The sequence below is a fragment of the Balaenoptera ricei genome, chromosome 3 (assembly GCF_028023285.1).
Source record: "Balaenoptera ricei isolate mBalRic1 chromosome 3, mBalRic1.hap2, whole genome shotgun sequence".
NCBI lineage: Eukaryota > Metazoa > Chordata > Mammalia > Artiodactyla > Balaenopteridae > Balaenoptera > Balaenoptera ricei.
Window position 1 is genome coordinate 34766657 of NC_082641.1, and position 24993 is coordinate 34791649.

At 38.5% G+C, this 24993-nt stretch overlaps 1 protein-coding gene across 1 annotated transcript in view; it reads right to left on the reverse strand.

Moving 5' to 3' along the window:
* The window catches only part of C6 (complement C6), a 92138-nt gene that overhangs the window by 27671 nt on the left and 39474 nt on the right, over nt 1–24993 (reverse strand). The window contains exons 9-15 of the mRNA XM_059919258.1: nt 21936–22058; nt 12313–12479; nt 9679–9904; nt 8582–8753; nt 8131–8242; nt 4832–4964; nt 3736–3924 (exon numbers count right to left, since the gene is read on the reverse strand). Of these exons, the coding sequence (XP_059775241.1) occupies nt 3736–3924; nt 4832–4964; nt 8131–8242; nt 8582–8753; nt 9679–9904; nt 12313–12479; nt 21936–22058 (1122 nt within the window). The remainder of the gene's footprint in view (nt 1–3735; nt 3925–4831; nt 4965–8130; nt 8243–8581; nt 8754–9678; nt 9905–12312; nt 12480–21935; nt 22059–24993) is intronic.

Genomic DNA, 24993 nt, shown 5'->3' on the forward strand with positions numbered 1-24993 from the left:
GTAGCATGAGGTGAGGGGACAGATCTGAGCCTTGAGGAACTCCAACATTTAAAGTCCATGCAAAGGCAGGAGCCTGCCAAAAATAGAGGGCAGCAGCCAGAGAGGTAGAAGCTAAACCAGACAGCGTTGTGTCTTGGAAGCCAGGGAAAGAACAAATGTGCAGAAGAAGGTCAACACTGTTGAATGCTGCTGAGAGGGCAAGGCAGATGAGAACCAAAATATTACCTATTCTGTTTAGCAATATGGATGTCAGTGACAACAATTGTGTGAATGGATTTGGGGGGATAATGGCTTGAAAGTCAGATTTTTCTTATAAGAATAATCAATGAAGAAATGCAGCTCCCAAATGTAGCTATTTATCCCTGCATGATATTCTAGACATTAGGATGTTATGTGGAAAAAAAAAAAAAAGAATGAAAACAGCAGTAGTCCCCTAATAGTGGGAAAACAGACATTAATCAAACAATCATAGTGATGGGTTTATAATTAAAGGCAGAGATAGGTATTTTAAAGAAATACAGTTACAGGAGATCATATCACCAAAAAAATCCAACTGAGAAATATAAGTAAGATCTATAAGGAAATGATGCTTGACCTAAGACGAGCAATTGAATAGTGTGTATGAGAGGAAGGGAGATTAAAGTAGAAGGAAGAACACTTGAATATATTATACGGAAGGGGAAATCTTGGTTATCTTTGCTTATGTTCAGGCTCATCCAGAGAAGCTTTAGACTGGTTGAATTAAACCTGGAGCTGACATCCTGAGCCTCCTGGATGAAACAGAGTCTAGTCCCTGGACTGGATCTGACTAACCAGGCATCCGCAGAACCACAGTGGCCTCTGGAAGCAAGTAATTGTCAAAGGAGGGCTGTAGGCAGGTATATCAGGCAGGAGGTTTGGTAGGGAAGGAGGTTTATGTTAGAGGCAAAAATAAAGATTTAGAAAATTGGTAGGTTTTCTTCTTTACTGCTATGCATTTCCATTCCCTATTATTACCCTCTGTTAGGACCCTCATTCCATCTGGTGAAATTTGGCTCAGAACTTTCATGAACATGGAGACCTATAGCTGCTGGTAAGGTCTCAGATACTAAGATTTCTATTGACATGGGCTTGTTTTTCTTTGGTTTCTATGTGGCTACGCCTCTTTGGCTTTTGTAAATAAATCCACGCTTAGGTCAAGGAAGGACCCTAAGCTATACATTGTTTCCAAAGAGCGTCAACTTTCAAGCACACAGAGCATTGTTCCCTCCCTACCAATTTGACATTATCAATGATCACCTGCAAGGACTCTTTGCTCCCTCACTAAGGGTCAGGTGGAAGCCCAAACTGGCCCTCAGCTGCCCATGCTGCCTGGCCTGCACAGTTTGTGAGTAACACAGAAATGAGAACATTGTGATTTTTAAGTGCTGAGGGCAAGGGGATCTTCCGGAGGTGTTGATTTCTTAGAGGAAGGGAAAAAACTAACAGTGGAGGTGTGCAGCATCTCATTTCTTCAGGAAGCAAAATTCTTTTTCACGTTGAAAGAATTAAAAGTCTTCCTGGCCAACCAATGACCTGAAGTCTGTTTATCACACAGCTCCTTCCACATTGACAGGAAAGACTGTTCAGTTTTATTGATGATTTTCTTTCTTTTTCTGTGACTCCCTTCATTGATCTTCCTGCCAACGTTGTTGAGAGAAAGTATATGAGATGGGATATTACTTTCCTTTATCTCGATGTAGAACATTTCATTATCTCCCAGTTTGGATTATAATTTTAATTTCTTTTCCAAACACGGAGACATGCGTGCATTTGTGTATGTGTGTGTGTGTGTGTGTGTGTGTGTGTGTACATATGCTGTTATTTTTTATAAAGAGGAGGATGCTACCTAAGATGCCCAGAGGATCTTAACTCTCTAAACTCTGTGGTCCCCAAATGCATTCATACCTCTGAGATATATGATCAGGAGTCAAGTGAAACCAAGCCACAATACTAACCTGAAGTTCTCACAAATTTCCATGTGGTCTCTCTATCAATAGTTTTAAGGTTATATAATCGGTTAAGTTTCCCCTTTTCCTTCACACATGGTAAAAGCCCAGAAGAGGATAAAGAAGGCAAGATGGCAGAGAGCTTGAGGAATTATCAGAGCTGCTGCACAGTTCTTGTTTGACCCAAACTGTCTGACTTTGGGTCTAATTTAGCCTCTCTGTGCCTTTGGTTTTTTTTTTTTTTTAATTTTATTTATTTATGGCTGTGTTGAGTCTTCGTTTCTGTGTGAGGGCTTTCTCGAGTTGCGGCAAGCGGGGACCACTCTTCATCGCGGTGCGCTGGCCTCTCACTCTCGCGACCTCTCTTGTTGCGGAGCACAGGCTCCAGACACGCAGGCTCAGTAGTTGTGGCTCACGGGCCTAGTTGCTCCGCGGCATGTGGGATCTTCCCAGACCAGGGCTCGAACCCGTGTCCTCTGCATTGGCAGGCAGGATCTCAACCAGTGCGCCACCAGGGAAGCCCTGGTTTTTCATTGACAAAATAGGCTCAATCATATCTGAGCTCAGAAAGATCATCAAGGATTCTCTGATTAAAAATGAGACATTACTTGAAAAAGCATGTTGAGAACTTTGGAAGATATGAATTAGTAGAAGCTCCCTTAACTGTCCTCCAAGTAACCAACAGGCCAGACTAACCAGGGTGTTCAGCTGCTCCATGCCAGCTGCCTGTCTAACACTGAACTGCAAGCTTTACAGGCTCCTCTCTGCCACAGCTTCACACTCTGCCCTCACCAGCCCAGCTATACACTTACCAAGAGTCAGTTTGGTTTGTTTCCAAGTCTATTTATGCCATTTACTATTGTAATTGTGTAAGTTGATTAAACATATCAACTGATAAAGGAGGAAAAAGAGTTGTTTTTATAAAAACTAAGGTGAAAATGCTGAATAATTGAAAGTGGTTTGCAAAAATTTTGCTTTGAATTAATGTGGATGAGACTACTATAAAAGATTAAGGAAAAATAAAAGCATTTTGTAGTCAAATTTGCTGCAAAAGTTGCCTTTAATCTTTCGTCTCTCTTCAAAAGAGAGATGATTCTCAACTTTGTCTGTATCTGGATTAACTCGGAGAGATTTTATACAAACACGAAATATTGGGTCCTCCCAGCTCAATGGCATCAGAACCAGGGGATGGGACTTAAGCAGAGGTGTTTCTTAAAGAAGTGCCCCACTTGGAGTTAAAAAACCCACTGTCTTAGAGAAACTGATATGAGATAACATAGATGATGAATTATGTATTTGTTTTATTCGAGAAGGAAATCTTGGAACTCAAATCAGGAGACCCTTTAGGAACTAAGAGGTTGGTCCTATGTCAGAAAATTCGTGAATATTTGTGTATTTCTATGTTCTAAGTTAAAATAAAATGTTTAATTAAAAACTAGTGTGGACTACTTTTCTATGGCTCTCCACTTGAACTAAATTTTCAGTTAAACATCAATTCTGATTTTTTCATATGAGAGCACTTGCACTCCCTCAAAATAGTGAAGTATTAAATTGGAAAAGAAAACTGACCTCACTGTCTAAGATTGGAAGATATCTACTTGACCAATAGTTGCTTATGTGCTGCCTGACCTCATCATCGACATGGGGTGAAATACAACCCAGCCCGTCAGTGGAATCTTCTTAAGAAATAGCTCCTCTGTAGATGCTACACGACCAACCACAAAGGACACCACCTTAGCAGACCCCAGTATCCTGAGCAGCTACTCACCTTTTTCACAGGCGAGTGAGCTTGAAATGGGAGGTGTCCAGGAATCCCCACTGCATGTGTACCTTGATGGCCCAGCAACAACAAAGCCTCTGGGGCAGGTTAGCTCAATGGATTCACCAATTTTATATAATGTCTGAAATGGTGACAGTGTCAGTACTTCCTGCACCACTGGCTTGAGGCACTCTGTCCCTGCAGAGAGAGAAATATTTCAGATGTATTTGGTGGAGCAGAATACTCAATGGATACAGGCAGATTTTGTGCAATCCAAGAAGTGATTTTAATGTGATTTACCGCATTGGTTCAGCTTTAATGCTGCCTTTTGATGAGAAAAACTGGGGGTTGAGGATCCCAGTTGAGAAACTGGGAAACTGTCTTTAGTTCCATTAACTGAAGAACTTGCTAAGGAACTGGCTTCAGATACTCCTAACTTTCATTACATCATTGGGACCTTTTCAAGAAATAATCTTTTCCACTCTCCTCCCCAGTGAGTTTTCCCAAAAGCAAGTCACCATATTGTGTGTGACACAGAAACAGGATGTTCTAATTGACACTGGTCTCAACTCTGTGTCATGATGTTCCAGAATAACTCTTTGGAGTCCCCATCTGAGCCTTGTGTGAATCACATTTTGACTTTCCTGAAGCACGGGTATGTGGGGAGCCTGCAAACTCCTCCTCTCTCTTTGGGCAAAGGATTTGGGTGTGCTCCAAGGAGAAAATTGCATTTCACAAAAAATCCCATCTCTGATACAAAAAGAGTGTAAATATCAGCTTCCTGGGACTCATTATTTCGCATCTCTTTGTACATCGGGCGAGGCAGATGCCTGTGGTTAGATGCAGTTAGCAGACTTCCCAGATTTCTTCTCAAACACATGCCTCATGGTCCTGCTAATACGCAGGGGCAGGAAAACTAAACTATGAAGATAGTTTGAAATCTAATTTGAGCAGATGAATCCTACTTTCTGCCTTACTAAACCTTTTCACCAGAGTTACTAAAAAATATTAAAGTGTACTAATCTAAGGGTGTGACTTTGCTCTATTTATTTGGGGCACATCCATTCTCTAGAGGAGTCATGTGGAAGGCCTGCCCAGTTCTCACGTCGGCATTCCACATCTCCTCGCCTCCAGGTTCTGTCTGGTAAGCAGCTGAAGTACTGGTATCCAACAGGTTTGAAACCAGTAAGGCATATGATTTCCACTTCTTCCCCAACGGAGTACAGTTTCTTTTCATTCTAGAATTAAAACAGAAATCAGCACATTACTAAGTTATGAATAATACCTTCAAACACCTTGGGGTCCTCCTGGATTCTTTCTGTTCCTTCAATCCTGTATCTACTCAGAGTCTACTCAATTTCTACTTCTAAATATCTCTCAAAATTCTCTCCTTTCCTTTGCCATCATCATTGTCTTTGCTCACAGCATGTATTGTCTCTTACCAAGACAACTATCTAATTGGTCCCTCTTCTAATCCGTCTTCCATATTGCTGCTTAAATTGATTAGAATATATATATTTATTTTAATTAATAACTTGCTCCCCTCTGTAGATGAGATGGCTTACTATTGCAAGAAAAAGAAAACTATATATGTATCCTGTAGTGGCTATAAATGGAATAAAAAATGTATCCTGCATACGCAGAAAATATATGCAGATGCTATGGTAACACATTGACTACAAATCATTTGAAAGTGTTACTAATAACCTATTGGTCATCATATGCTTTCCCAGTTAATGTGTAATTAAAGTACAACTCCTGGCATTTGGGGTTGACTGAACGATTTTAAAGTTAAGATGGGTTTTATATTCTTAGCTTGGAATATGAGATTTAACCCACTTTCCCATCCTCACCTCTTGCCATTTCCTCCCATAGAACCTATGCTCTAGCAAAACAAAGCCATCTGCTATTCTTTGCACATAATACTCTCTTTCATGCCTCCCTGTCTTTACCTGGCTGTTCCCTCTATCCTCAACATCTTCTCTCTTCCATTCTCTCAAGACCCAACTCAAATAGAACTTCCTCTGTGGAAAATCTCTTTCATTTCCCCAGCTTCATCGGGTGTACCATCCTTTCAGTTTTGGGGGGAAACTTGTACAAAGCTCTAATTTATGTTTATCACATTTATCATCCCCGCCCCTACACTTGAGTGGCACTTCTATTACCAGGTCTCCCCTCACAAACCTTTATACGGGGCTTAATAACTCTTTTGCTGGAAAAAATGCAAAACACTCTCCTTCTTAGGAAGACAGTAATGTAAAAGCAATGTAACTCTTTCCTTACTGAGTGGGAGACAAGTACAAAGAATTGACTAGGAAATTGTTCTCTGAGAATCGAAGTTGGGAATTTTGAGGGAGGTGAAGGCTCAATCGTCAACATCTGTTATTACTTGGCCACGTGATTCAACTTTTCTCCTAGAAGATGATTAATTTCCTGAATACAAAAAAGAGCATTCCATCTTTGGTTATTATGGGTATGGCTGTGTTTCCAAGGGAAATGGCATGGTGACTAGTATTAATGATTTAGATGTTTTATTCAAAGGCTGCACATTTTTCCTGCACATTCATCCTGAAATAAATTATTGTCATAAACTTCTGCTTCCATTTCTTTTATGAAGCTATAACGTATAAGTGTATGTTGCAACCATCAAGCTTTGTCTGACATATCTGCTAGACTGACTAAACAAGGACCCTTACCCAAAGTCACTGTCACTTGCCAATGAGGACTTGTGTCTTGGTCACTAAAAAGATATCTTCACGTGCAATGACATGATTGCTCTAGCCTGGAATGAGGCATACCTGCCTCTGTTTGACTCCATATAGGGGCATTTTGCTACTAGGAATCTAGAAGGTACTTATTAGGAAAAGTTAAAATTGTATTACTTTTGAGCAAAAACTATCGTCAGGTAGGAATTAGGCCTTTAATAAAGAGCAAATTAAAACAAGGAGTGAACTTATTCATGGAAATGGAAACATACAATCTAATTTTGTAAAGAGTCATTAGAAGAATGAATCACTGTTTAAACCCTTTGTGTGTTTTTAAAATTAGAATGTCAATCATTTTAATACTTTATTTAAGCAGCTGGCACAAACGGATTAAAAATTATTTAGGTATCTGGATCTGACAAAATGTAATTCTGAGGATACTGTTGTAGGGCAGGAACTGGAAAACTTTTTCTATAAAGGGCCTTGATCATCAATTGCAGGTCAGGCAGTGTCTGTCACCTTGTGTCACAGTTGCACAAAACAGCTATGGTCATTATGTAAACAAAGGAATGTGGTTGTGTTCCAATAAATTTCATTAAAAAAAGAAAAGAAAAGAATACAGAGGGCAGGCCAGATTTGGTCTGTGGGCCATAGTTTGCTAACTCTTATTCTAAAGGATTTGTTCCCAAAGTGTGACTTCTGACCTAGCAGCATCAGTATTACCAGGGATCTTGTTAGTTATGGAAGTTTCTGGGCCCTGCTCAAGACTAGCCTCTAGTGCATCTGGAGTATGAGAATCTCTGGTTCTAGAGTAAAGACTAATCGACATTACTCCCCCTCCAAATTATTTCCTCCCCCTCACACCTTTAGGCCTGGTACCTTATACATGAACAGAAGGTGAATGAACAGGGAAGATACACTAGCCCAGACTATGCTCCATGGATATTTATTCGCTGGCCCTGGAGAATCGAGGGTTATTGATTTTTGATCATAAATATGATACAGTTGGAAACAAATTAAAGGCTTTACTGGGTTTAAGAAAGGTAAACTTTTTTAAAAAAAGGTAAAATTGATTAGGACACATGCCTCCTGCGATCAATTTTAAATATTATTTATCTCCTGAAAGTTTATATCTAAAGCCACAGAACTGTCAAACAAAAAGTATTTAGTTGTTTTTAATCATAGAAACATATAGTGATTTAATGAAAAAAGATAAAATTAAAAGGTATTAAAACTGTACTGACTGCTTAAGAATTCTATAGGTTTTAACCTAAAAAGCCATTACAGACTCAACACCTCCTATGTTACAGTCAAGACTAGTTTGTTTCTCTGATAACGTGCCTTAGATAGGGGGTTAGTTGGCTCAGATTCAGAAATAAACAGTCAGATCTTAGTTGCAGATTCCTACAGAAGTCATCCAAACCATTCTCCGCTCACATAAATGTACCGCCACATGAGTTCGTAGTGCCAAGGCACACAATAGTGTGTGTGTTAGTTTGGTCTAACAACCAGCTATGAGGACACCTCCAGGGAATTCACAGGGAAAAGCGATGGAGCCTTTCTAAATATTCCTTTTTTACTTTTTAAGTCAACAGGTTATTAAACTAAGAAAAAAAAAACTCTAAATAAAAGAAAGTGCATGTTTCTTAAGTTCTATTTTTTTGGATTCCAAACCTAAAGTAAAGGTCAGGATGCTTACCCGGATAAATGCATTTTCTGGAGGGACTGGTTGAGGACACCCTGAATCTGATTCTAATTCAGGGAGGTCTATTTCTTTCACTTCCTCATCATCACTGATGCATGGTTGTCCACTAAAAGGGAAAAATAAACGTGTGTATAAGACAATAAATATGTGTATATATATACACACACAGTTACATGTTTATGTATATACATATATGCACGCGTATGTACACATTATATATGTGTGTGTATATATATATATATGTATATAATACATTTAAAAAAGAGAGAAAACAGAGAGGAAAAAGGGTAGCAGCCGATCTAACACCTCACTGATATGTTGTGTTGGAATAGGTAAAATTCTAATCATTTCTTTACTTAGCAGTAAGAAAATAAATATCTTAACTGCCTAGTTTAGTAGCGGTGTCGGGGGAGATGCCCCGCTCTCTCCCCATATCCATCCTTACTCGTTCTGCATTATGGAAAATGTGCAGTGCTCCTCTTGCCGCCTCTCCCCCTCACAGCTTTTCCCTCCTTGCTGGGGGGCAGGGTGGTTGCATTCTCGGGTTCTCGATCTCTTGTAAGTAGCATCACACGTGCTCCAGGAAGACCAGCAGCCCCAGTTCCCGTCTACAGCATCTGGAACACAGGAAGACCCACCCACCGATCATGGTGCCTCTGGGAGAATTGGGACTTTGAAGCCAGGTCAGCTGGGCTTCCTCACAGTTTAGCTGTGGGAGCCTTTGTGGAATATCATAGGGTTATTGTGAGGATTAAAAGAAATTATCTGCACAAAGGGCCTGACATATCACCTGATTTCCCTTTCCTGTTCCCACAGCCTGAATAAAATGGCAACAACTATGAATCGTTTTCAACTATCAGCAACATATCACACACATACATATATTCATAAATACATGCATACATATGAACTTCTTCCAAATAGAATATATATAAAATTACATTTTTAAAGGTAATAGACTATATTCTTACTCCCATGACATATCCTCCTTCTAAGGCGGGTTAGAGGTAACCATGAACATTGCTTGGTCCTGTATGAAAACTTTGGTTATGTCTTAATTTATCCCTTATTACAAGCCACTCTCATTCTACATTATAATGCACAAGAGGTTTATAACAAGAGCATCACATATTTTACTTTATAGTGTGTTTTATTATTTTATTTATTTTATGTTATAGGCATTGTGCTGTGTATATATATATATATATATATATATATATATATATATATATAATCTTTGGGTATATAGTGGCATTATCCCCATTTTATGGATGAACAGATTGAGGCATAGAGAGGTTAGGTGACTTTCCCAAGGTCACATAGCTGGTAGGTTACAGCTGAGATTCACACCAGGACTGTTTGACCTTTGAGTCTAACTTTCTCCAGGCCTATTTTCCTTGTGAGTTTGCATAAGGTGGAAATTGCTTATGCAGTTCTCTTATGCAGAGAAGTTTTGTTTTGTTTTGTTGTTTTCATTGACCAACCTACAATACCTTTGGGAGGGGAAAGCTTCCTACCTCATAGCAAGTTACTGACACTTACTAGATTTGTAATCCGGAGAGCGCCTCTCACAGTTCTCACCGTAGGTGCCACTTTGGCACACGCACAGACATTCGGTCCCTGAGAGCGTGGGGTGGCCGTTATTAGGGCATCGAGCACATTGGCAGGGGTCAAACTTGGCTGCATATTCTTGATAAGCTCTCCTGAGGTTGTTCCGTCTTGTCACCGCACAGGGGATGTTTCTTACCAGGTCTGTGATGGGAGCAAGCTAAGAGCAGATGGGAGAGAGGAAGTCCAGTCAGAGTCACATCTCTTTGGCATAGGTTGCCATCATCGCCCAATTCCCGTGGAATGAGAGGCAAGATCTGGAAAATCCCACACTTCAAAGGGATTGTTGTAGAATATGGTATATCTGTCGATTGGACTAGTGGAGAAAAGCCCTCCCCATGAGGGCGGGGGAGCTTCTTTCCCTTCTACAGTGGGTAGAGTAGCTATCTGCAAGGTTAGCTGGCTTCTGTTGTCCCTAAAGCACGGCAGGTGTAAAGTATCTGGAGCTTACTTTCCCCGGAATTCTACTATGGAGGAAGCCTCACATGAGGTGTCGCTTACTTGGATTTACATCGACTTGTTTATTAAGCATCAAATGCATGCATCAAAGTACTGAGAAAAGTGACCAAGAGTTAGGCAGCTCAGGAATGCTTTGCTGAAGGCTCATCAAGTTTGACTCAAGGAGAAAAATCTGGAAAGGGTGAAGAGAGGCTTTCAGTGTTCTTTGTTTTTCCAGGGACAGTACTACTGGCTTTTGGTGGAACCAGATGAGAAAATGTGGAAAGACAAAATAGAGAAATGAACTTGCTGGTAGGATCAATAGAAGAATTACAGTAACAAATATGGAGCTAACACAAAATCAGGGCTCACTTTTTTTTTTAACAACTTTATTGGAGTATAATTGCTTTACAATGGTGTGTTAGTTTCTGCTTTATAACAAAGTGAATCAGCTATATGTATACATATATCCCCATATCCCCTCCCTCTTGCATCTCCTTCTCACCCTCCTTATCCCACCCTTCTAGGTGGTCATAAAGCACCGAGCTGATCTCCCTGTGCTATGCAGCTGCTTCCCACTAGCTATCTATTTTACATTTGGTAGTGTATATATGTCCATGCCACTCTCTCACTTCGTCCCAGCTTCCCCTTCCCCTTCCCCGTGTCCTCAAGTCCATTCTCTTCGTCTGTGTCTTTTTTCCTGTCCTGCCTCTAGGTTCTTCAGAATCATTTTTTTTTAATTCCATATATATATATATGTTAGCATATGGTATTTGTTTTTCTCTTTCTGACTTACTTCACTCTGTAGGACAGACTCTATGTCCATCCACCTCACTACCAATAACTCAATTTCGTTTCTTTTTATGGCTGAGTAATATTCCATTGTATATGTGTGCCACATCTTCTTTATCCATTCATCTGTCAATGGACACTTAGGTTGCTTCCACATCCTGGCTATTGTAAATAGTGTTGCAATGAACATTGTGGTACATGACTCTTTTTGAATTATGGTTTTCACAGGGTATATGCCCAGTAGTGGGATTGCTGGGTCATATGGTAGTTCTATTTTTAGTTTTTTAAGGAACCTCCATACTGTTCTCCATAGTGGCTGTATCAATTTACATTCCCACCAACAGTGCAAGAGGGTTCCCTTTTCTCCACACCCTCTCCAGCATTTATTGTTTGTAGATTTTTTGATGATGGCCATTATGACCGGTGTGAGGTGACACCTCATTGTAGTTTTGATTTGCATTTCTCTGATGATTAGGGATGTTGAGCATCCTTTCATGTGTTTGTTGGCAATCTGTATATATTGTTTGGAGAAATGTCTATTTAGGTCTCCCAGGGCTCATTTTAATTAACATTTTAAAACCTCAGAGGAATGACTCTCTAGCGCAGTGTATGATTCACAAGTGCCCAGATGGGCAGCTGGACCTCATTTTCCTACCATAACCTGTAGAGCTCCAAGTATCTTCATGCTACATGTAAATCATTCTACCTTCATGATGATTGAACTCTTTTATTTTCATTTAAATGAAATGAGCAGATAGCTCCTTAAGGGGCTTTTTAAAATGTGCTTATGTTTTAGGCAAAACTGGCTCAAAGTGGCATATGACTGATTTGTGGACAAAGTATTTCATACCTAATAAAAATCACCCTTTAATGTAATTACAACAAATATAAGACTGGTAAATTTAATCAATGGTGATAGAAACAGAAAATCAAGTGGATCTAAAATCCCATTTATCCAACAGAGCTATAAATGAAGATTTAGGAGGGTTCATCAAATAAAGAATTGCAAGAAAAATACAGAAATCAAATTTATTACTTACACGGGGAGTAGAACACTACTCCAGGTAAGTTTAGGCAGTTTCATGCACTAAACTCCCTCTTCTGGTATTTAATGTGTGCTGAGAATTCTAAATGCTGTACTACAGAATGCTTGTTTGAACAGCAAAAACAAGAGATGTGTAATTTAATGTTTTTTAAAAAGGTATGTTGTGAATACACACTAAAGAAAGACATTTCTTTTATCATCTGAGAAGAAAATGGAAAAGAAATTGTGTAATGTACAGTTTGGGCTGCCAGAGAACTGCTTTAGCTCTTACCCATAATGTTTTTCAATCTTACCTTAAAGTCAATCACAGTAGGATTTTCCTTCACTGATTCTAACCACTCAGAAAATGTCTTCTCTTCTGGACCAGAGCTCCCTTTCTCCCACGCCAAAGCCGCTGCATACTCACTCCTCCCGCCTTGAACCAGGGATATGGATTTCTCTGATCCCTGCATAAACGAACCTGCAAGGTATTTCAAGAAAATTACTCGTTTAATTTTATTGCAAATTCAAACTTGAAAGTAAAGCCTATTTGCACAGGAGAAAGAAGCAGATGGTAGAGTCATGTAGCTCCATTAAGTAAACTAAGTGAAAAGCAAGAGAACACGTCTCTTGTCCCTATAGGGAGTTTAATAATAGAAATGATAATAATAGTGCCAACAGCTACCATTTATTAAGCAACACGTGTATGCCAGGCACTCTGCAGTCATTATTTATGTAATTCTCATAACAACCCGGAGCAGTAGGTGTTATAAACATGGACATTGAAGCCAGAAGTAATTTGGCCTGGAACACATGGATACTAAGGGGAGGGAGGGGGGCTGGGATGCAGATGTAGTCCAAGGCCTGAGGACTCTGTCTCCTGCTCTTTGATGTCAAGCCTCCCACTTTTGACTTATATGGGCATATGTCTTGGGCCCCCGGAATAACATAAACCACATGGTTTCTGGTACCCAATCAGTTGACTGCCATGCCATAACTGACTACAATTACAGAAAAATGTTGATAGAATAACTTTAAGCTTAAAGACAGGAGTAAAAGTACAACTAACCAAAAAAAAAAAAAAAATTAAACCTCAAGTTAAAAGTTGGCACAATGTTGCTTTAGAGGTAATGGCGTTTACTCTATACAGCACAGATCTTTCATATAAATTTTCAAAACAGTTCCTCTTAACTAATGGTGTCTTTAATATGGGTAGAAACTGAGCAATAAGAAATTATAGTGAGAAATAAAATCAAATGGAAAAGAGGCTACTGATATGGGTAATAGTTAATGGCATTAATCTGGTGTCTGTTCTGGAGTGTCATAAGGATCAGCCATGCCCCTAACTGTTTAGAAATTCTACAGTAAGAGAGTCTAGGATGATTAGAACAATGGGTGAAATACTCTCTCTATGAAAAAATAAGGGAGAAATTATTATTTGCCAATATATCATATACCTATTGACAGTGACTCTGACATGCAGATTGATATATGTCATAAACGGATTGACACTGGTAAGAGCTATATATGATAAGCATGAGACCCTGAAGAAAGAACTAGTTAAGTCTATTTACTATTCTATTAGCTACTTCGAACAGAATGCTTACAAGTGAATAAATTGCTTAAAAGGATTCCAGAAAGAAAATGCAGACTGAAGATGATACCAACAGTGTAAACATAAGGAAAACAACTAATAGAAGGAAGAACAGACACTTCTATTTCTTCCACAAGCTTCTCATCAATCACAACATGAGTTTGACAGCAAGGCACTCTCAAAACATATCAAAAATTTTAAGGAATTTTATGAAGTATTATCATTATGATATGAGCAAGACAAGGAAAAATTCTGTTTATTTCATATAGATTATCTTTTGATATTTTCTATTTTCTACACGTGTATATATTTTGGTCCATAATGTATTTTTAGAATAATATATTTACAAACATTTGTTAGTAAGTATACATATATTAGGGATATATCCTCAAAAAAATTTAATGGTACCATTACAGATTATAAAAGTTTGGAGTCAAATGATTTAATCAAAGTAGCTCAGGGTTAGAAATAGACAAATCTAAGTTCTTTTTCTTCTTTTTCTTTTTTTTATACAGCAAGTTTTTATTAGTTACCTATTTTATACATATTAGTGTATATATGTCAATCCCAATCTCCCAATTCATCCCCCCCAGCGCTTTCCCCTCCTGGTGTCCATACGTTTGTTCTCTACATCTGTGTCTCTATTTCTGCCTTACACACTGGTTCATCTGTACCATTCTTCTAGATTCCACATATATGCATTAATATACGATATTTGTATTTCTCGTTCTGACTTACTTCACTCTCTATGACAGTCTCAAGGTCCATTCACATCTCTGCAAAAGCCTCAATTTTGTTCCTTTTTATGGCTGAGTAATATTCCATTGTATATATGTACCATTTCTTCTTTACCCATTCATCTGTCGAAGGGCATTTAGGTTGCTTCCATGACCTGACTATTGTAAACAGTGCTGCAATGAACACTGGGGTGCATGTGTCTTTTTGAATTATGGTTTTCTCTGGGTGTATGCTCAGTAGTGGGATTGCTGGGTCATGTGGTAATCCTATTTTCCGTTTTTTAAGGAACCTCCATACTGTTCTCCATAGTGGCTGTATCAATTTACATTCCCACCAACAGTGCAAGAGGGTTCCCTTTTCTCCGCACCCTCTCCAGCATTTGTTTGTACATTTTCTGACAATGCCCATTCTAACCGGTATGAGGTGATACCTCTTTGTAGTTTTGATTTGCCTTTCTCTAATAATTTGTGATGTTAAGCATCTTTTCATGTGCCTCTTGGCCAACTGTATGTCTTCTTTGGAGAAATGTCTATTTAGGTCTTCTGCCCATTTTTTAATTGGGTTGTTTTTTAAATATTGAGCTGCATGAGCTGTTTATGTATTTTGGAGATTAATCCTTTGTCCATTGATTCGTTTGCAAATATTTTCTCCTATTCTGAGGGTTGTCTTTTCATCTTATTTGTCGTTTCTTTTGCTTAGCCAAAGCTTTTAAGTTTCATTAGGTTCCATTTGTTTATTTTTGGTTTTATTTCCATTATTCTAGGAATAAATGTTTCTAGGAATAAATTATTCTAGGAATAGATGTTTGTGGGTCACAAAACATCTTGCTGTGATTTATGTCAAAGAGTGTTCTTCCTATGTCTTCCTCTAAGAGTTTTATAGTGTCCGGTCTTACATTTAGGTCTTTAATCCATTTTGAGTTTATTTTTGTGTATAGTGTTGCATTCTTTTACGTGTAGCTGTCCAGTTTTCCCAGCACCTCTTATTGAAGAGACTGTCTTTTCTCCACTGTATATTCTTGCCTCCTTTGTCATAGATTGGGTGACCATAGGTGGTGGGCTCCACTGATCTATATTTCTGTTTTTGTGCTAGTACCATACTGTCTTGATTACAGTAGCTTTTTGGTATAGTCTTAAGTCAGGGAGTCTGACTCCTCCAGCTCCGTTTTTCTTTCTTAAGATTGCTTTGGCTATTCAGGGTTTTTTCTGTTTCCATACAAATAGTAAAATTTTATGTCCTAATTCTGTGAAAAATGCCATTGGTAATTTGATAGGGATTGCACTGAAACTGTAGATTGCTTTGGGTAGTATAGTCATTTTCACAGTATTGATTCTTCCAATCCAAGAACATGGTATATCTCTCCATCTGTTTGTGTCATCTTTAATTTCTTTCATCAGTGTCTTATAGTTTTCTGCATACAGGTCTTTTGCCTCCTTAGGTAGGTTTATTCCTAGGTATATTATTCTTTTTGTTGCAATGGTAAATGGGAGTGTTTCCTTAATTTCTCTTTCTGATCTTTTGTTGTTAGTGCATAGGAATGCAAGGGATTACTGTGTATTAATTTTGTATCCTGCAACTTTACTAAATTCATTGATTAGCTCTAGTAGTTTTCTGGTGGCATCTTTAGCATTCTCTATGTATAGTATCATGTCATCTGCAAACAGTGACTGTTTTACTTCTTCTTTTCCAATTTGTATTCCTTTTATTTCTTTTTCTTCTCTGATTGCTGTGGCTAGGACTTCCAAAACTATGTTGAATAATAGTGGCAAGAGTGGAAACCCTTGTTTGTTCCTGACCTTAGTGGAAATGCTTTCAGTTTTTCACCATTGAGAATGATGTTTGCTGTGGGTTTGTTGTATATGGCCTTTATTATGTTGAGGTAGTTTCCCTCTATGCTCACTTTCTGGAGAGTTTTTATCATAAATGGGTGTTGAATTTTGTCAGAAGCTTTTTCTGCATCTACTGAGATGATCATATGGTTTTTATTCTTCAATTTGTTAATATGGTGTATCACATTGATTGATTGGCGTATATTGAAGAATCCATGCATCCCTGGGGTAAGTCCCACTTGATCGTGGTGTATGATCCTTTTAATGTGTTGTTGGATTCTGTTTGCTAGTATTTTGTTGAGGATTTTTGCATCTATATTCATCAGTGATATTGGTCTGCAATTTTCTTTTTTTGTAGTATCTTTGTCTGGTTTTGGTATCAGGGTGATGGTGGCTTCATAGAGTGAGTTTGGGAGTGTTCCTTCCTCTGCAATTTTTTTGAAGAGTTTGAGAAGGATGGGTGTTAGCTCTTCTCTAAATGTTTGATAGAATTCACCTGTGAAGCCATCTGGTCCTGGACTTTTTTTGTTGGAAGGTTTTAAATCACAGTTTCAACTTCATTTTTTGTGATTAGTCTGTTCATATTTTCTATTTCTTCCTGGTTCAGTCTTGGAAAGTTATACCTTTTAAAGAATTTGTCCATTTCTTCCAGGCTCTCCTTTTTATTAGCATAGAGTTGCTTGTAGTAGTCTCTTAGGATGTTTTGTATTTCTGCCATGTCCATTGTAACTTCTCCTTTTTCATTTCTAATTTTATTGATTTGAGTACTCTCCCTCTTTTTCTTGATGAGTCTGGCTAAATGTTTATCAATTTAGTTTATCCTTTCAGAGAACCAGCTTTTAGTTTTATTGATCTTTGGTATTGTTTTCTTCATTTCTATTTCATTTATTTCTGCTCTGATCTTTATGATTTCTTTCCTTATGCTAAGTTTGGGTTTTGTTTGTTCTTCTTTCTCTGGTTCCTTTAGGTGTAATGTTAGATTGTTTATTTGAGATTTTTCTTGTTTCTTGAGGTAGGCTTGTATAGCTATAAACTTCCTTCTTAGAACTGCTTTTGCTGCATCCCATAGGTCTTGGTTATTTAGTAGCATATTGTTTAGCCTTCATATGTTTGTGCTTTTTATGTTTTTTTCCATGTTATTGATTTCTAATCTCATAGCCTTGTGGTCAGAAAAGATGCTTGATATGATTTCAATTTTCTTAAATTTACTCGGGCTTGGTTTGTGACCCAAGATGTGATCTATCCTGGAGAATGGTCCATGCGCACTTGAGAAGAAAGTGTAACCTGCTGTTTTGGGGTGGAATGTTCTATAAATATCAATTAAATCTATCTGGTCTATTGTGTCATTTAAAGCTTGTGTTTCCTTATTAATTTTCTGTTTGGATGATCTGTCCTTTGGTGTAAGTGAGGTGTTAAAGTCCCCCACTATTATTGTGTTACTGTTGATTTCCTCTTTTATAGCTGTTAGCAGTTACCTTATGTATTAAGGTGCTTCTATGTTGGGTACATATATATTTATAATGTTATATCGTCTTCTTGGATTGATCCCTTGATCACTGCATAGTGTCCTTCCTTGCTTCTTGTAATATTCTTCATTTTAAAGTCTATTTTATCTGATATGAGTATTGCTACTCCAGCTTTCTTTTGATTTCCGTTTGCATGGAATATCTTTTTCCATCCCCTCCCTTTCAGTCTGTATGTGTCCCTAGGTCTGAAGTGGATCTCTTGTAGACAGCATATATATGGGTCTTGCTTTTGTAACCATTCAGCGAGCCAGTGTCTTTTGGTTAGAGCATTTAATCCATTCATGTTTAAGGTAATTATTGATATGTATGTTCCTATTGCCATTTTCTTAATTTTTGGGGGTTTGTTTTTGTAGGTCCTTTTCTTCTCTTGTGTTTCCCACTTAGAGAAATTCCTTTAGCATTTGTTGTAGAGCTGGTTTGGTGGTGCTGAATTCTCTTAGCTTTTGCTTGTCTGTAAAACTTTTGATTCTCCATCAAATCTGAATGAGATCCTTGCTGGGTAGAGTAACCTTGATTGTAGTTTCTTCTCTTTCATCACTTTAAGTATATCATGGCAGGTGGATTCTTAACCACTGTGCCACCAGGGAAGCACCTACCCTTTCATTTTGTCTATCTTTCTGTCCATGTGGTTTTTGTTCCACAGGCTGCAGGATTGTAGTTCTTGCTTCTGCTGTCTGTCCTCTGTTGAATGAGGCTATCTAAGAGGCTTGTGCAAGCTTCCTAATGGGAGGCACTGGTGGTGGGTAGAGCTGGGTGTTGCTCTGGTGGGCAGAGCTCAGTAAAACTTTAATTCACTTGTCTGCTGATGGGTGGGACTGAGTTCCCTCTCTGTTGGTTTTTTGGCCTGAGGCAACCAAGCACTGGAGCCTAGAGGCTCTTTGGTGGGGCTAATGGTGGACTCTGGGAGGGCTCACATCAAGGAGTACTTCCCAGAACTTCCACCGCCTGTGTCCTTGTCCCCATGGTGAGCCACAGCTGCCCCCCACCTCTGCAGGAGACCCTCCAAGACTAACAAGTGGTTCTGGTTCAGTCTCCTATGGGGTCACTGCTCCTTTCCCCTCGGTCCTGATGTGCACACTACTTTGTGTGTGTCTTCCAAGAGTGGAGTCTCTGTTTCTCCCAGTCCTTTTGAAGTGCTGCAATCAAATCCTGCTAGCCTTCAAATTCTGATTCTCTGGAAATTCTTCCTCCTGTTGCCAGACCCCCAGGTTGGGAAGCCTGACATGGGGCTCAGAGCCTTCACTGTAGTGGGTGGACTTCTGTGGTATAATTGTTCTTCAGTTTGTGAGTCACCCACCCAGTGGTTATGGGATTTGATTGTATTGTGATTGCACCCCTCTTACTGTTTCATTGTGGCTTCTCCTTTGTGTTGGATGTGGGGTGTCTTTTTTGGTGAGTTCCAGTGTCTTCCTATCAATGATTTTTCAGCAGTTAGTTTTGATTCCTGTGCTCTCGCAAGAGGGAGTAAGCACATGTCCTTCTACTCTGCCATCTTGAACCAGTCCATCCAAATCTATGTTCTCAAGTGTGCTTTGCTTTTAGAAAACAACATAAATGTGTCTTTGTTTTTAGGCAAATTGTCATTGTGATTAATAAGCATTAGTTGAGAATCTGCTAAAAGCCAGGCACTAAAAACTTGGGTTGGGGAATTGACACAATTCAGGAATATTAGCAATGTGTCAGCTGGGCAGGATTGATAGTTGATTAACCAGTTTGGAGACTATTGCAATAGTCTCTGATTTTGCAGTGTCCCTACAGGCTGAAAACTAGAATTCATATTTGACATTTTCTCATCTCTATGTTGGATGGATTTTATAGTCGAGTAGTTTTTTTTCAGTAAGTATTCAAGAATGAATATTTCCAGAATTCTCTCATGTTTTGAGATGTCTTTCTGTTACCTCTACATATGAACACATTTTCTGTTCTCTTTTAGAAATTTGTGGACATTCCTTTATCATCTTGTAGCTTTCCATTTTGTCAAGAAGAAGTCTGACGCCAGCCAGATTTTGTTGTTATTCTGTAGGGAACTTGTTCTTTCAGCTAGGATACTTGAATTCATTTTAAAAATCTTTGTATTTAGTTAATTAACTAGAATTTGTCTTGAAATTGTATATTTGAACAATATTTCTGATACAAATAAGACAAATTTCTTCCTTTATTTCAGGGACTTTATATATATATGTATGTATATTTATTTATTTATATATATTTAAAAAAATAGTTTTTCTGTTTCATTTCTTGGGTTTTCTATTTCAGGAACACTAATTCCCATCTATTGAATTACATTTGTCGTTCCATTTCCATTAGATATCCTTTAATAATGGTTAATACCTGGATTTTTTCATTATGAATTACTTTAGATCTTTTCTTTATTAATTTTATCTTCAGACAATTATATTTTGAACTTGCAGTGTCTATTTATAACTATAATGGCGATACTCTTCAATATTTGTTGTCTTTGTACCTTAGCTTTGAAATCTTCCTTTTCAATTAATTCTTACATTTAATGTTTTCATCTCTGAGCTTTTGATTTACTGAATTCACATTCTTATTAAATTATTCTATTGCAAGACAAACTGGTATAGAATCTGTACATTCTTTGGTTTATATTACTAGGTTGATTGCTTTGCATACTGTTCTTTTTTGGGGGGGGTATAATACAAATCTGTAGTTGTCAGATCAGCTCTCATTTTGTTTATGCTCAACATGGGCATCCACATGTAGACCATTGATAGGCTCTGATATTTAAAACTACCTATTTATTATTATAATAAATATGATATTATTATCTGTTCCTTGGCTGTCCTCCCATGACAATATAAACTTCATATTTTGGGAGTTTTTGTGATTCTGATTTCCTTTGTTCTGAGCAGAAGTAGTAATCAGTCAGGAAGAGTAAGGGAATAAGAAAATTTTACACAGAGGAAAGAGTTATTTATAATGGCAAGGCACAGGAGAGAGCATGACTTATTTAGGAGACTACATAAAGTTTAGCTAGGCAGAGAGAGAGGCAGGAACTTATCTTCAATGCTATGTGAAACCATGACAAGTTTAAGGCATGAGTGTTTCATGATAAGATTTGCCTTGGAGAATATTCCTCTAACAGAAAATGTGTAGAATAGATTGGAAGAAGGCAAGACCAGAGGCAAGGGAACCAGTTGGGAGGCCTCTGTGGTAATCCAGGTTGGAAATGATGAATGGAAGGCATGTCTATGGAAATGAAGAGCTGGGAGAACTGAGAGAAATATTAAGGAGGAGGAATGACTACTTATTGGATGTAGAGGCTAGAAAGAGGGAGGGAGAAATCAAAGACAGCACTCAGGTTTCTGGCTTTGTTGCCTGAGCCTTTTTAATGTACTTCTCTTACAGCTTATTTGTCTTTTTTTTTTTTATTGAAGTATAGTTGATTTACAATGTTGTGTTAGTTTCTGGTGTACAGCGGAGTGAGTCAGTTTTTCATATATATGGATATATATACACACACATATATATAATTCTTTTTCATATTCTTTTCCTTTATGATTTATTACAAGATACTGAGTATAGTTCCCTGTGCTATACAGTAAGACCTTGTTTATCTATTTTATATATAGTTTGTATCTTCTAATCCGAAACTCCTAATTTATCCCTACCCCCCCTTCTCATTTGATAACCATAAGTTTGTTTTCTACAATATGTCTATGAGTCTGATTCTGTTTTGTAATAAGTTCACTTGCATCATATTTTAGATTCCACATAGGAGTGATATCATATGGTATTTGTCTTTGTTTGACTTACTTCACTTAGTATAATAATCTCTAGGTCCATCCACACTGATGCAAATGGCATTATTTCATTCTTTTTTATGGCTGAGTAGTATCCCATTGTATATATGTACCACATCTTCTGTATTTTTAATGGTTGTCTATATGTATCCTTACTTTGTAAGTTCCTTGATTGGAAGACCTAGTTCATGCCCATCTGTACTTTACAATGCTTAATACTGAGTTTGGCCGAGAGGAAGAATCAATAAATGTGCATTCAGTTAAACAAACTAAATAGGAGATAAAGAAAATCTTAACCATGTCCCCTTTTAAGTAGTACTAATATTTGATTTGCTCCCTTCCCCCACCACACATAGGGCTCTGAGACAAACAAATGAAACTAATGAAAAGTGAAAAATAGTATAGTCACAGTCATGTGCAATATGGTACTTAAATTACTGCCATTCAGGATGCACTGGGTAAGTTGCTAAGAGAAAGCACTGTTACCTCCATATTTCTCTGACAGCTTGTTAGTGGTGCACCGGTGTTCCACTTTTGTTTTCTTAAAAAAAAGGAAGCGTTTCTTTGTTTCAACCCGGATGCAATTTTGGGCTTCTGCCTTCGTTAAACCTAGGAAATGGAATACAAGCAAAAAACCCTGAGAGTGTACCATGGAGAATTCAGGGAAGAGGAGCATGAGGGTCTGGGCACTTGGGGAGCTACAGGTGCTCCATATCAGCACACAACTCCTCCAGTTCCCGTGAGCTCGAATGATTAATGGCTTTTACTACAGAGGCAGTCCTTCACAAGCCCTGGGACATGCTGAAGAGAAGAGGTATATATGAGTCCCTGCCGTCTCCCCCATGGGGATCATGTTGGCGTCTCCATGTTGCCTACACACAATAAATCTCTAAACTTTCCCGTCCTGCTGGCCACTGCCCTTGTATAGCCCCACAAGTCAAGAGATGAACACATGCCCTGTTTGGTGCCCCACTGTCAGGTCTTCTTTTGGGGCCACAGCTGATTCTGTGAGAACTGAATCCATTTCACTTCTTCTCCCGTTCACCACCTAAAATGTAAATCTCATTGGTCACCTCTCCTTCCCGGAACACTCATTCTCATGCTTGGCTATACTTCCCCTCCCTGACTTAGCTGCTCACTCCACCTCTACCTCCAAAACCCTTTCATTTTACTCTCAGAAATTCTGACTTCCTGACTCATGAACTCTTCTTTTATGTCCTCGATGACTGTTCGCTCTTTCTCCTCATCTTAATTCAAGCCTATACTTGATATATTTCCACCACTGTCTCCAAGGGAGGTTGATACTGCCTCATTCCCAGCCTCTTTAGGAGTTGGAGCTGGGCTTGATATCGTCCTAGTTTCCCAGTGCTGCTTTCATAGGATGACACTCCACAGTTTTATAACTCTTGTAAAAGTCTTGATGCTCTGAAGCTCAGGACATCCAATTCTAATCCCTTTGGTCTTCATTGTTCTTATCTTTTAACAAACTTTGAAGCATCATTTGTTAAAGATTTTGGTATCTGAACCAGTCTTTCCCACCCCAATGCTAGCCATTATTCTTTATGACTTCAAAACCAATGGGGATGTCAGGGATTGAGTGGGACAGAGCACAGAGAAATAGGTCTGGCTGTTTGGAGGCTAACGTGGTACTGCCTATCTGGGGTAATTTGAGGAGAATAAATGTTTCCTTTTTTTTTTTTTTTTTTTTTAACAGCTTCCCAAGTCACCTGACCTGGTACCCAAAACACCTAAACTAGAATCCAGTTTTTTTGATGTTTAGTTAAAAATCACCTTGAAAAATACAAGCTCATGAGAGATAGAAGTGTTATGTGAGTTCTTAAGCACCTTAAAGCAAAGTAGTTTATCAGGTACTGATTCTTAGGGTTGCAGGTTACAAGAGGCAGGGAAGAATGTTTTCAGAGCTGGATGTGTCATGTGAGTATGATGCTGAAATTTAAACCTGAGCGTGCAGATCACCGAGGAATGAGGCTGAGTACATGGGAATGGGGCTTCCTACTTCACAGTTTTTTCAATAGTTTGACCCATTCAAAAAAATGTATTACAGGTTGGGAGTAAAGAATTCTTGGTTTGATGGCTGTTTTGGTCAGACTGAATAAACACGACTCATTTTTCTTCTGGTAGTATTGTTCTTATAAGTGGGTCAGGCAAATGTTTAGGCCACGTGAGGAATTTAATACGTCTGTGGTGCACAACTCATCCTTTCATTAGGTTTCTATGATTTATAAGTGAAAATTAAATTGTATGTGACCAATTCACTAATTATAACATAATTAATTAACTATAAAGTTAGTTAATTACATTTGCTGAGGGTTATAGGAGAAGGCTTAAAGATTTGAATGATGAATCTCTCTTATGAGTCATGGTGTTGGTCATGCAGTGATCAAAATATCAAGGCTTTATCAGTGAATTTCTGTGCCGGCCTTTTCTTCTTCACAAGATGTCCTATAGCTTGTGCCTGACCCATATCCACACTGACACAGGAGTTTCTTGATGCTGAAGCACTTGCCCTCTCAAGCCTGAGTGTCCCTCTGATGTGACACAGGGATGAGTATTTCAGAAATGTCCTCAGCTACTCTGACTGGGCAAAGGTCAACAGTGTCAACCAAAAATGTCATACTGATAAATAGTGGGGTGTATAGTTTTTCTCCTCTAATTCAGAGCAGAAAATAACTTCCCAGTCAAAGGACTTTAAAATTACCATCTTGTATAACATGATATTTTAATTGTTTAATGTTCTCTCTGTATTCCTGAAATTCTTTTTACCTTGCACGCTGAAGCAATGCCAACTTTTATTCAAGGTTTTAAATTGACTATGGGACACTGTGCAGTAGAGGAATAAATCAAGGGATGCAAATAAAAAGCAATTTAATTTTGTTTTATTCTTCTTGCACTAGAGAAAGTACTATGAAGTATTCAAGTCATTTTAAAAAAAAATTAATGACAAGGGATATAATTCTTATTGAATAAAGCAAATAATTCTTATTGAACAAAGCAAATAAAAACTAAACCTAAACTCTAACTCTACATTATTGAGAAGTAAGGGGAGAAGGACTAAAAGAGGGAAAAGGGAGGAGGCCAGAATATGTATTCATCTGAAGGGTGGGCAAAAACAGGTAAGCACACCCACCGGAGAATTCCATTTTATTGAGATTTGTTTCTGTCTGAGTGAGCTTCATCTTAACCACAATTAAAACTGAGCTCCAGGGCTTCCCTGGTGGTGCAATGGTTGGGAATCCGCCTGCCAATGCAGGGGACACGGGTTCAAGCCCTGGTCTGGGAAGATCCCACATGCCGCGGAGCAACTGGGCCCGTGAGCCACAACTACTGAGCCTGCGCGTCTGGAGCCTGTGCTCCGCAAAAAGAGAGGCCGTGATAGTGAGAGGCCCGCGCACCGCGATGAAGAGTGGCCCCCGCTCGCGGCAACTAGAGAAAGTCCTCGCACAGAAACGAAGACCCAACACAGCCAAAAATAAATAAATAAATAAATTAATTAAAAAAAAAACAAAAAACTGAGCTCCAATAT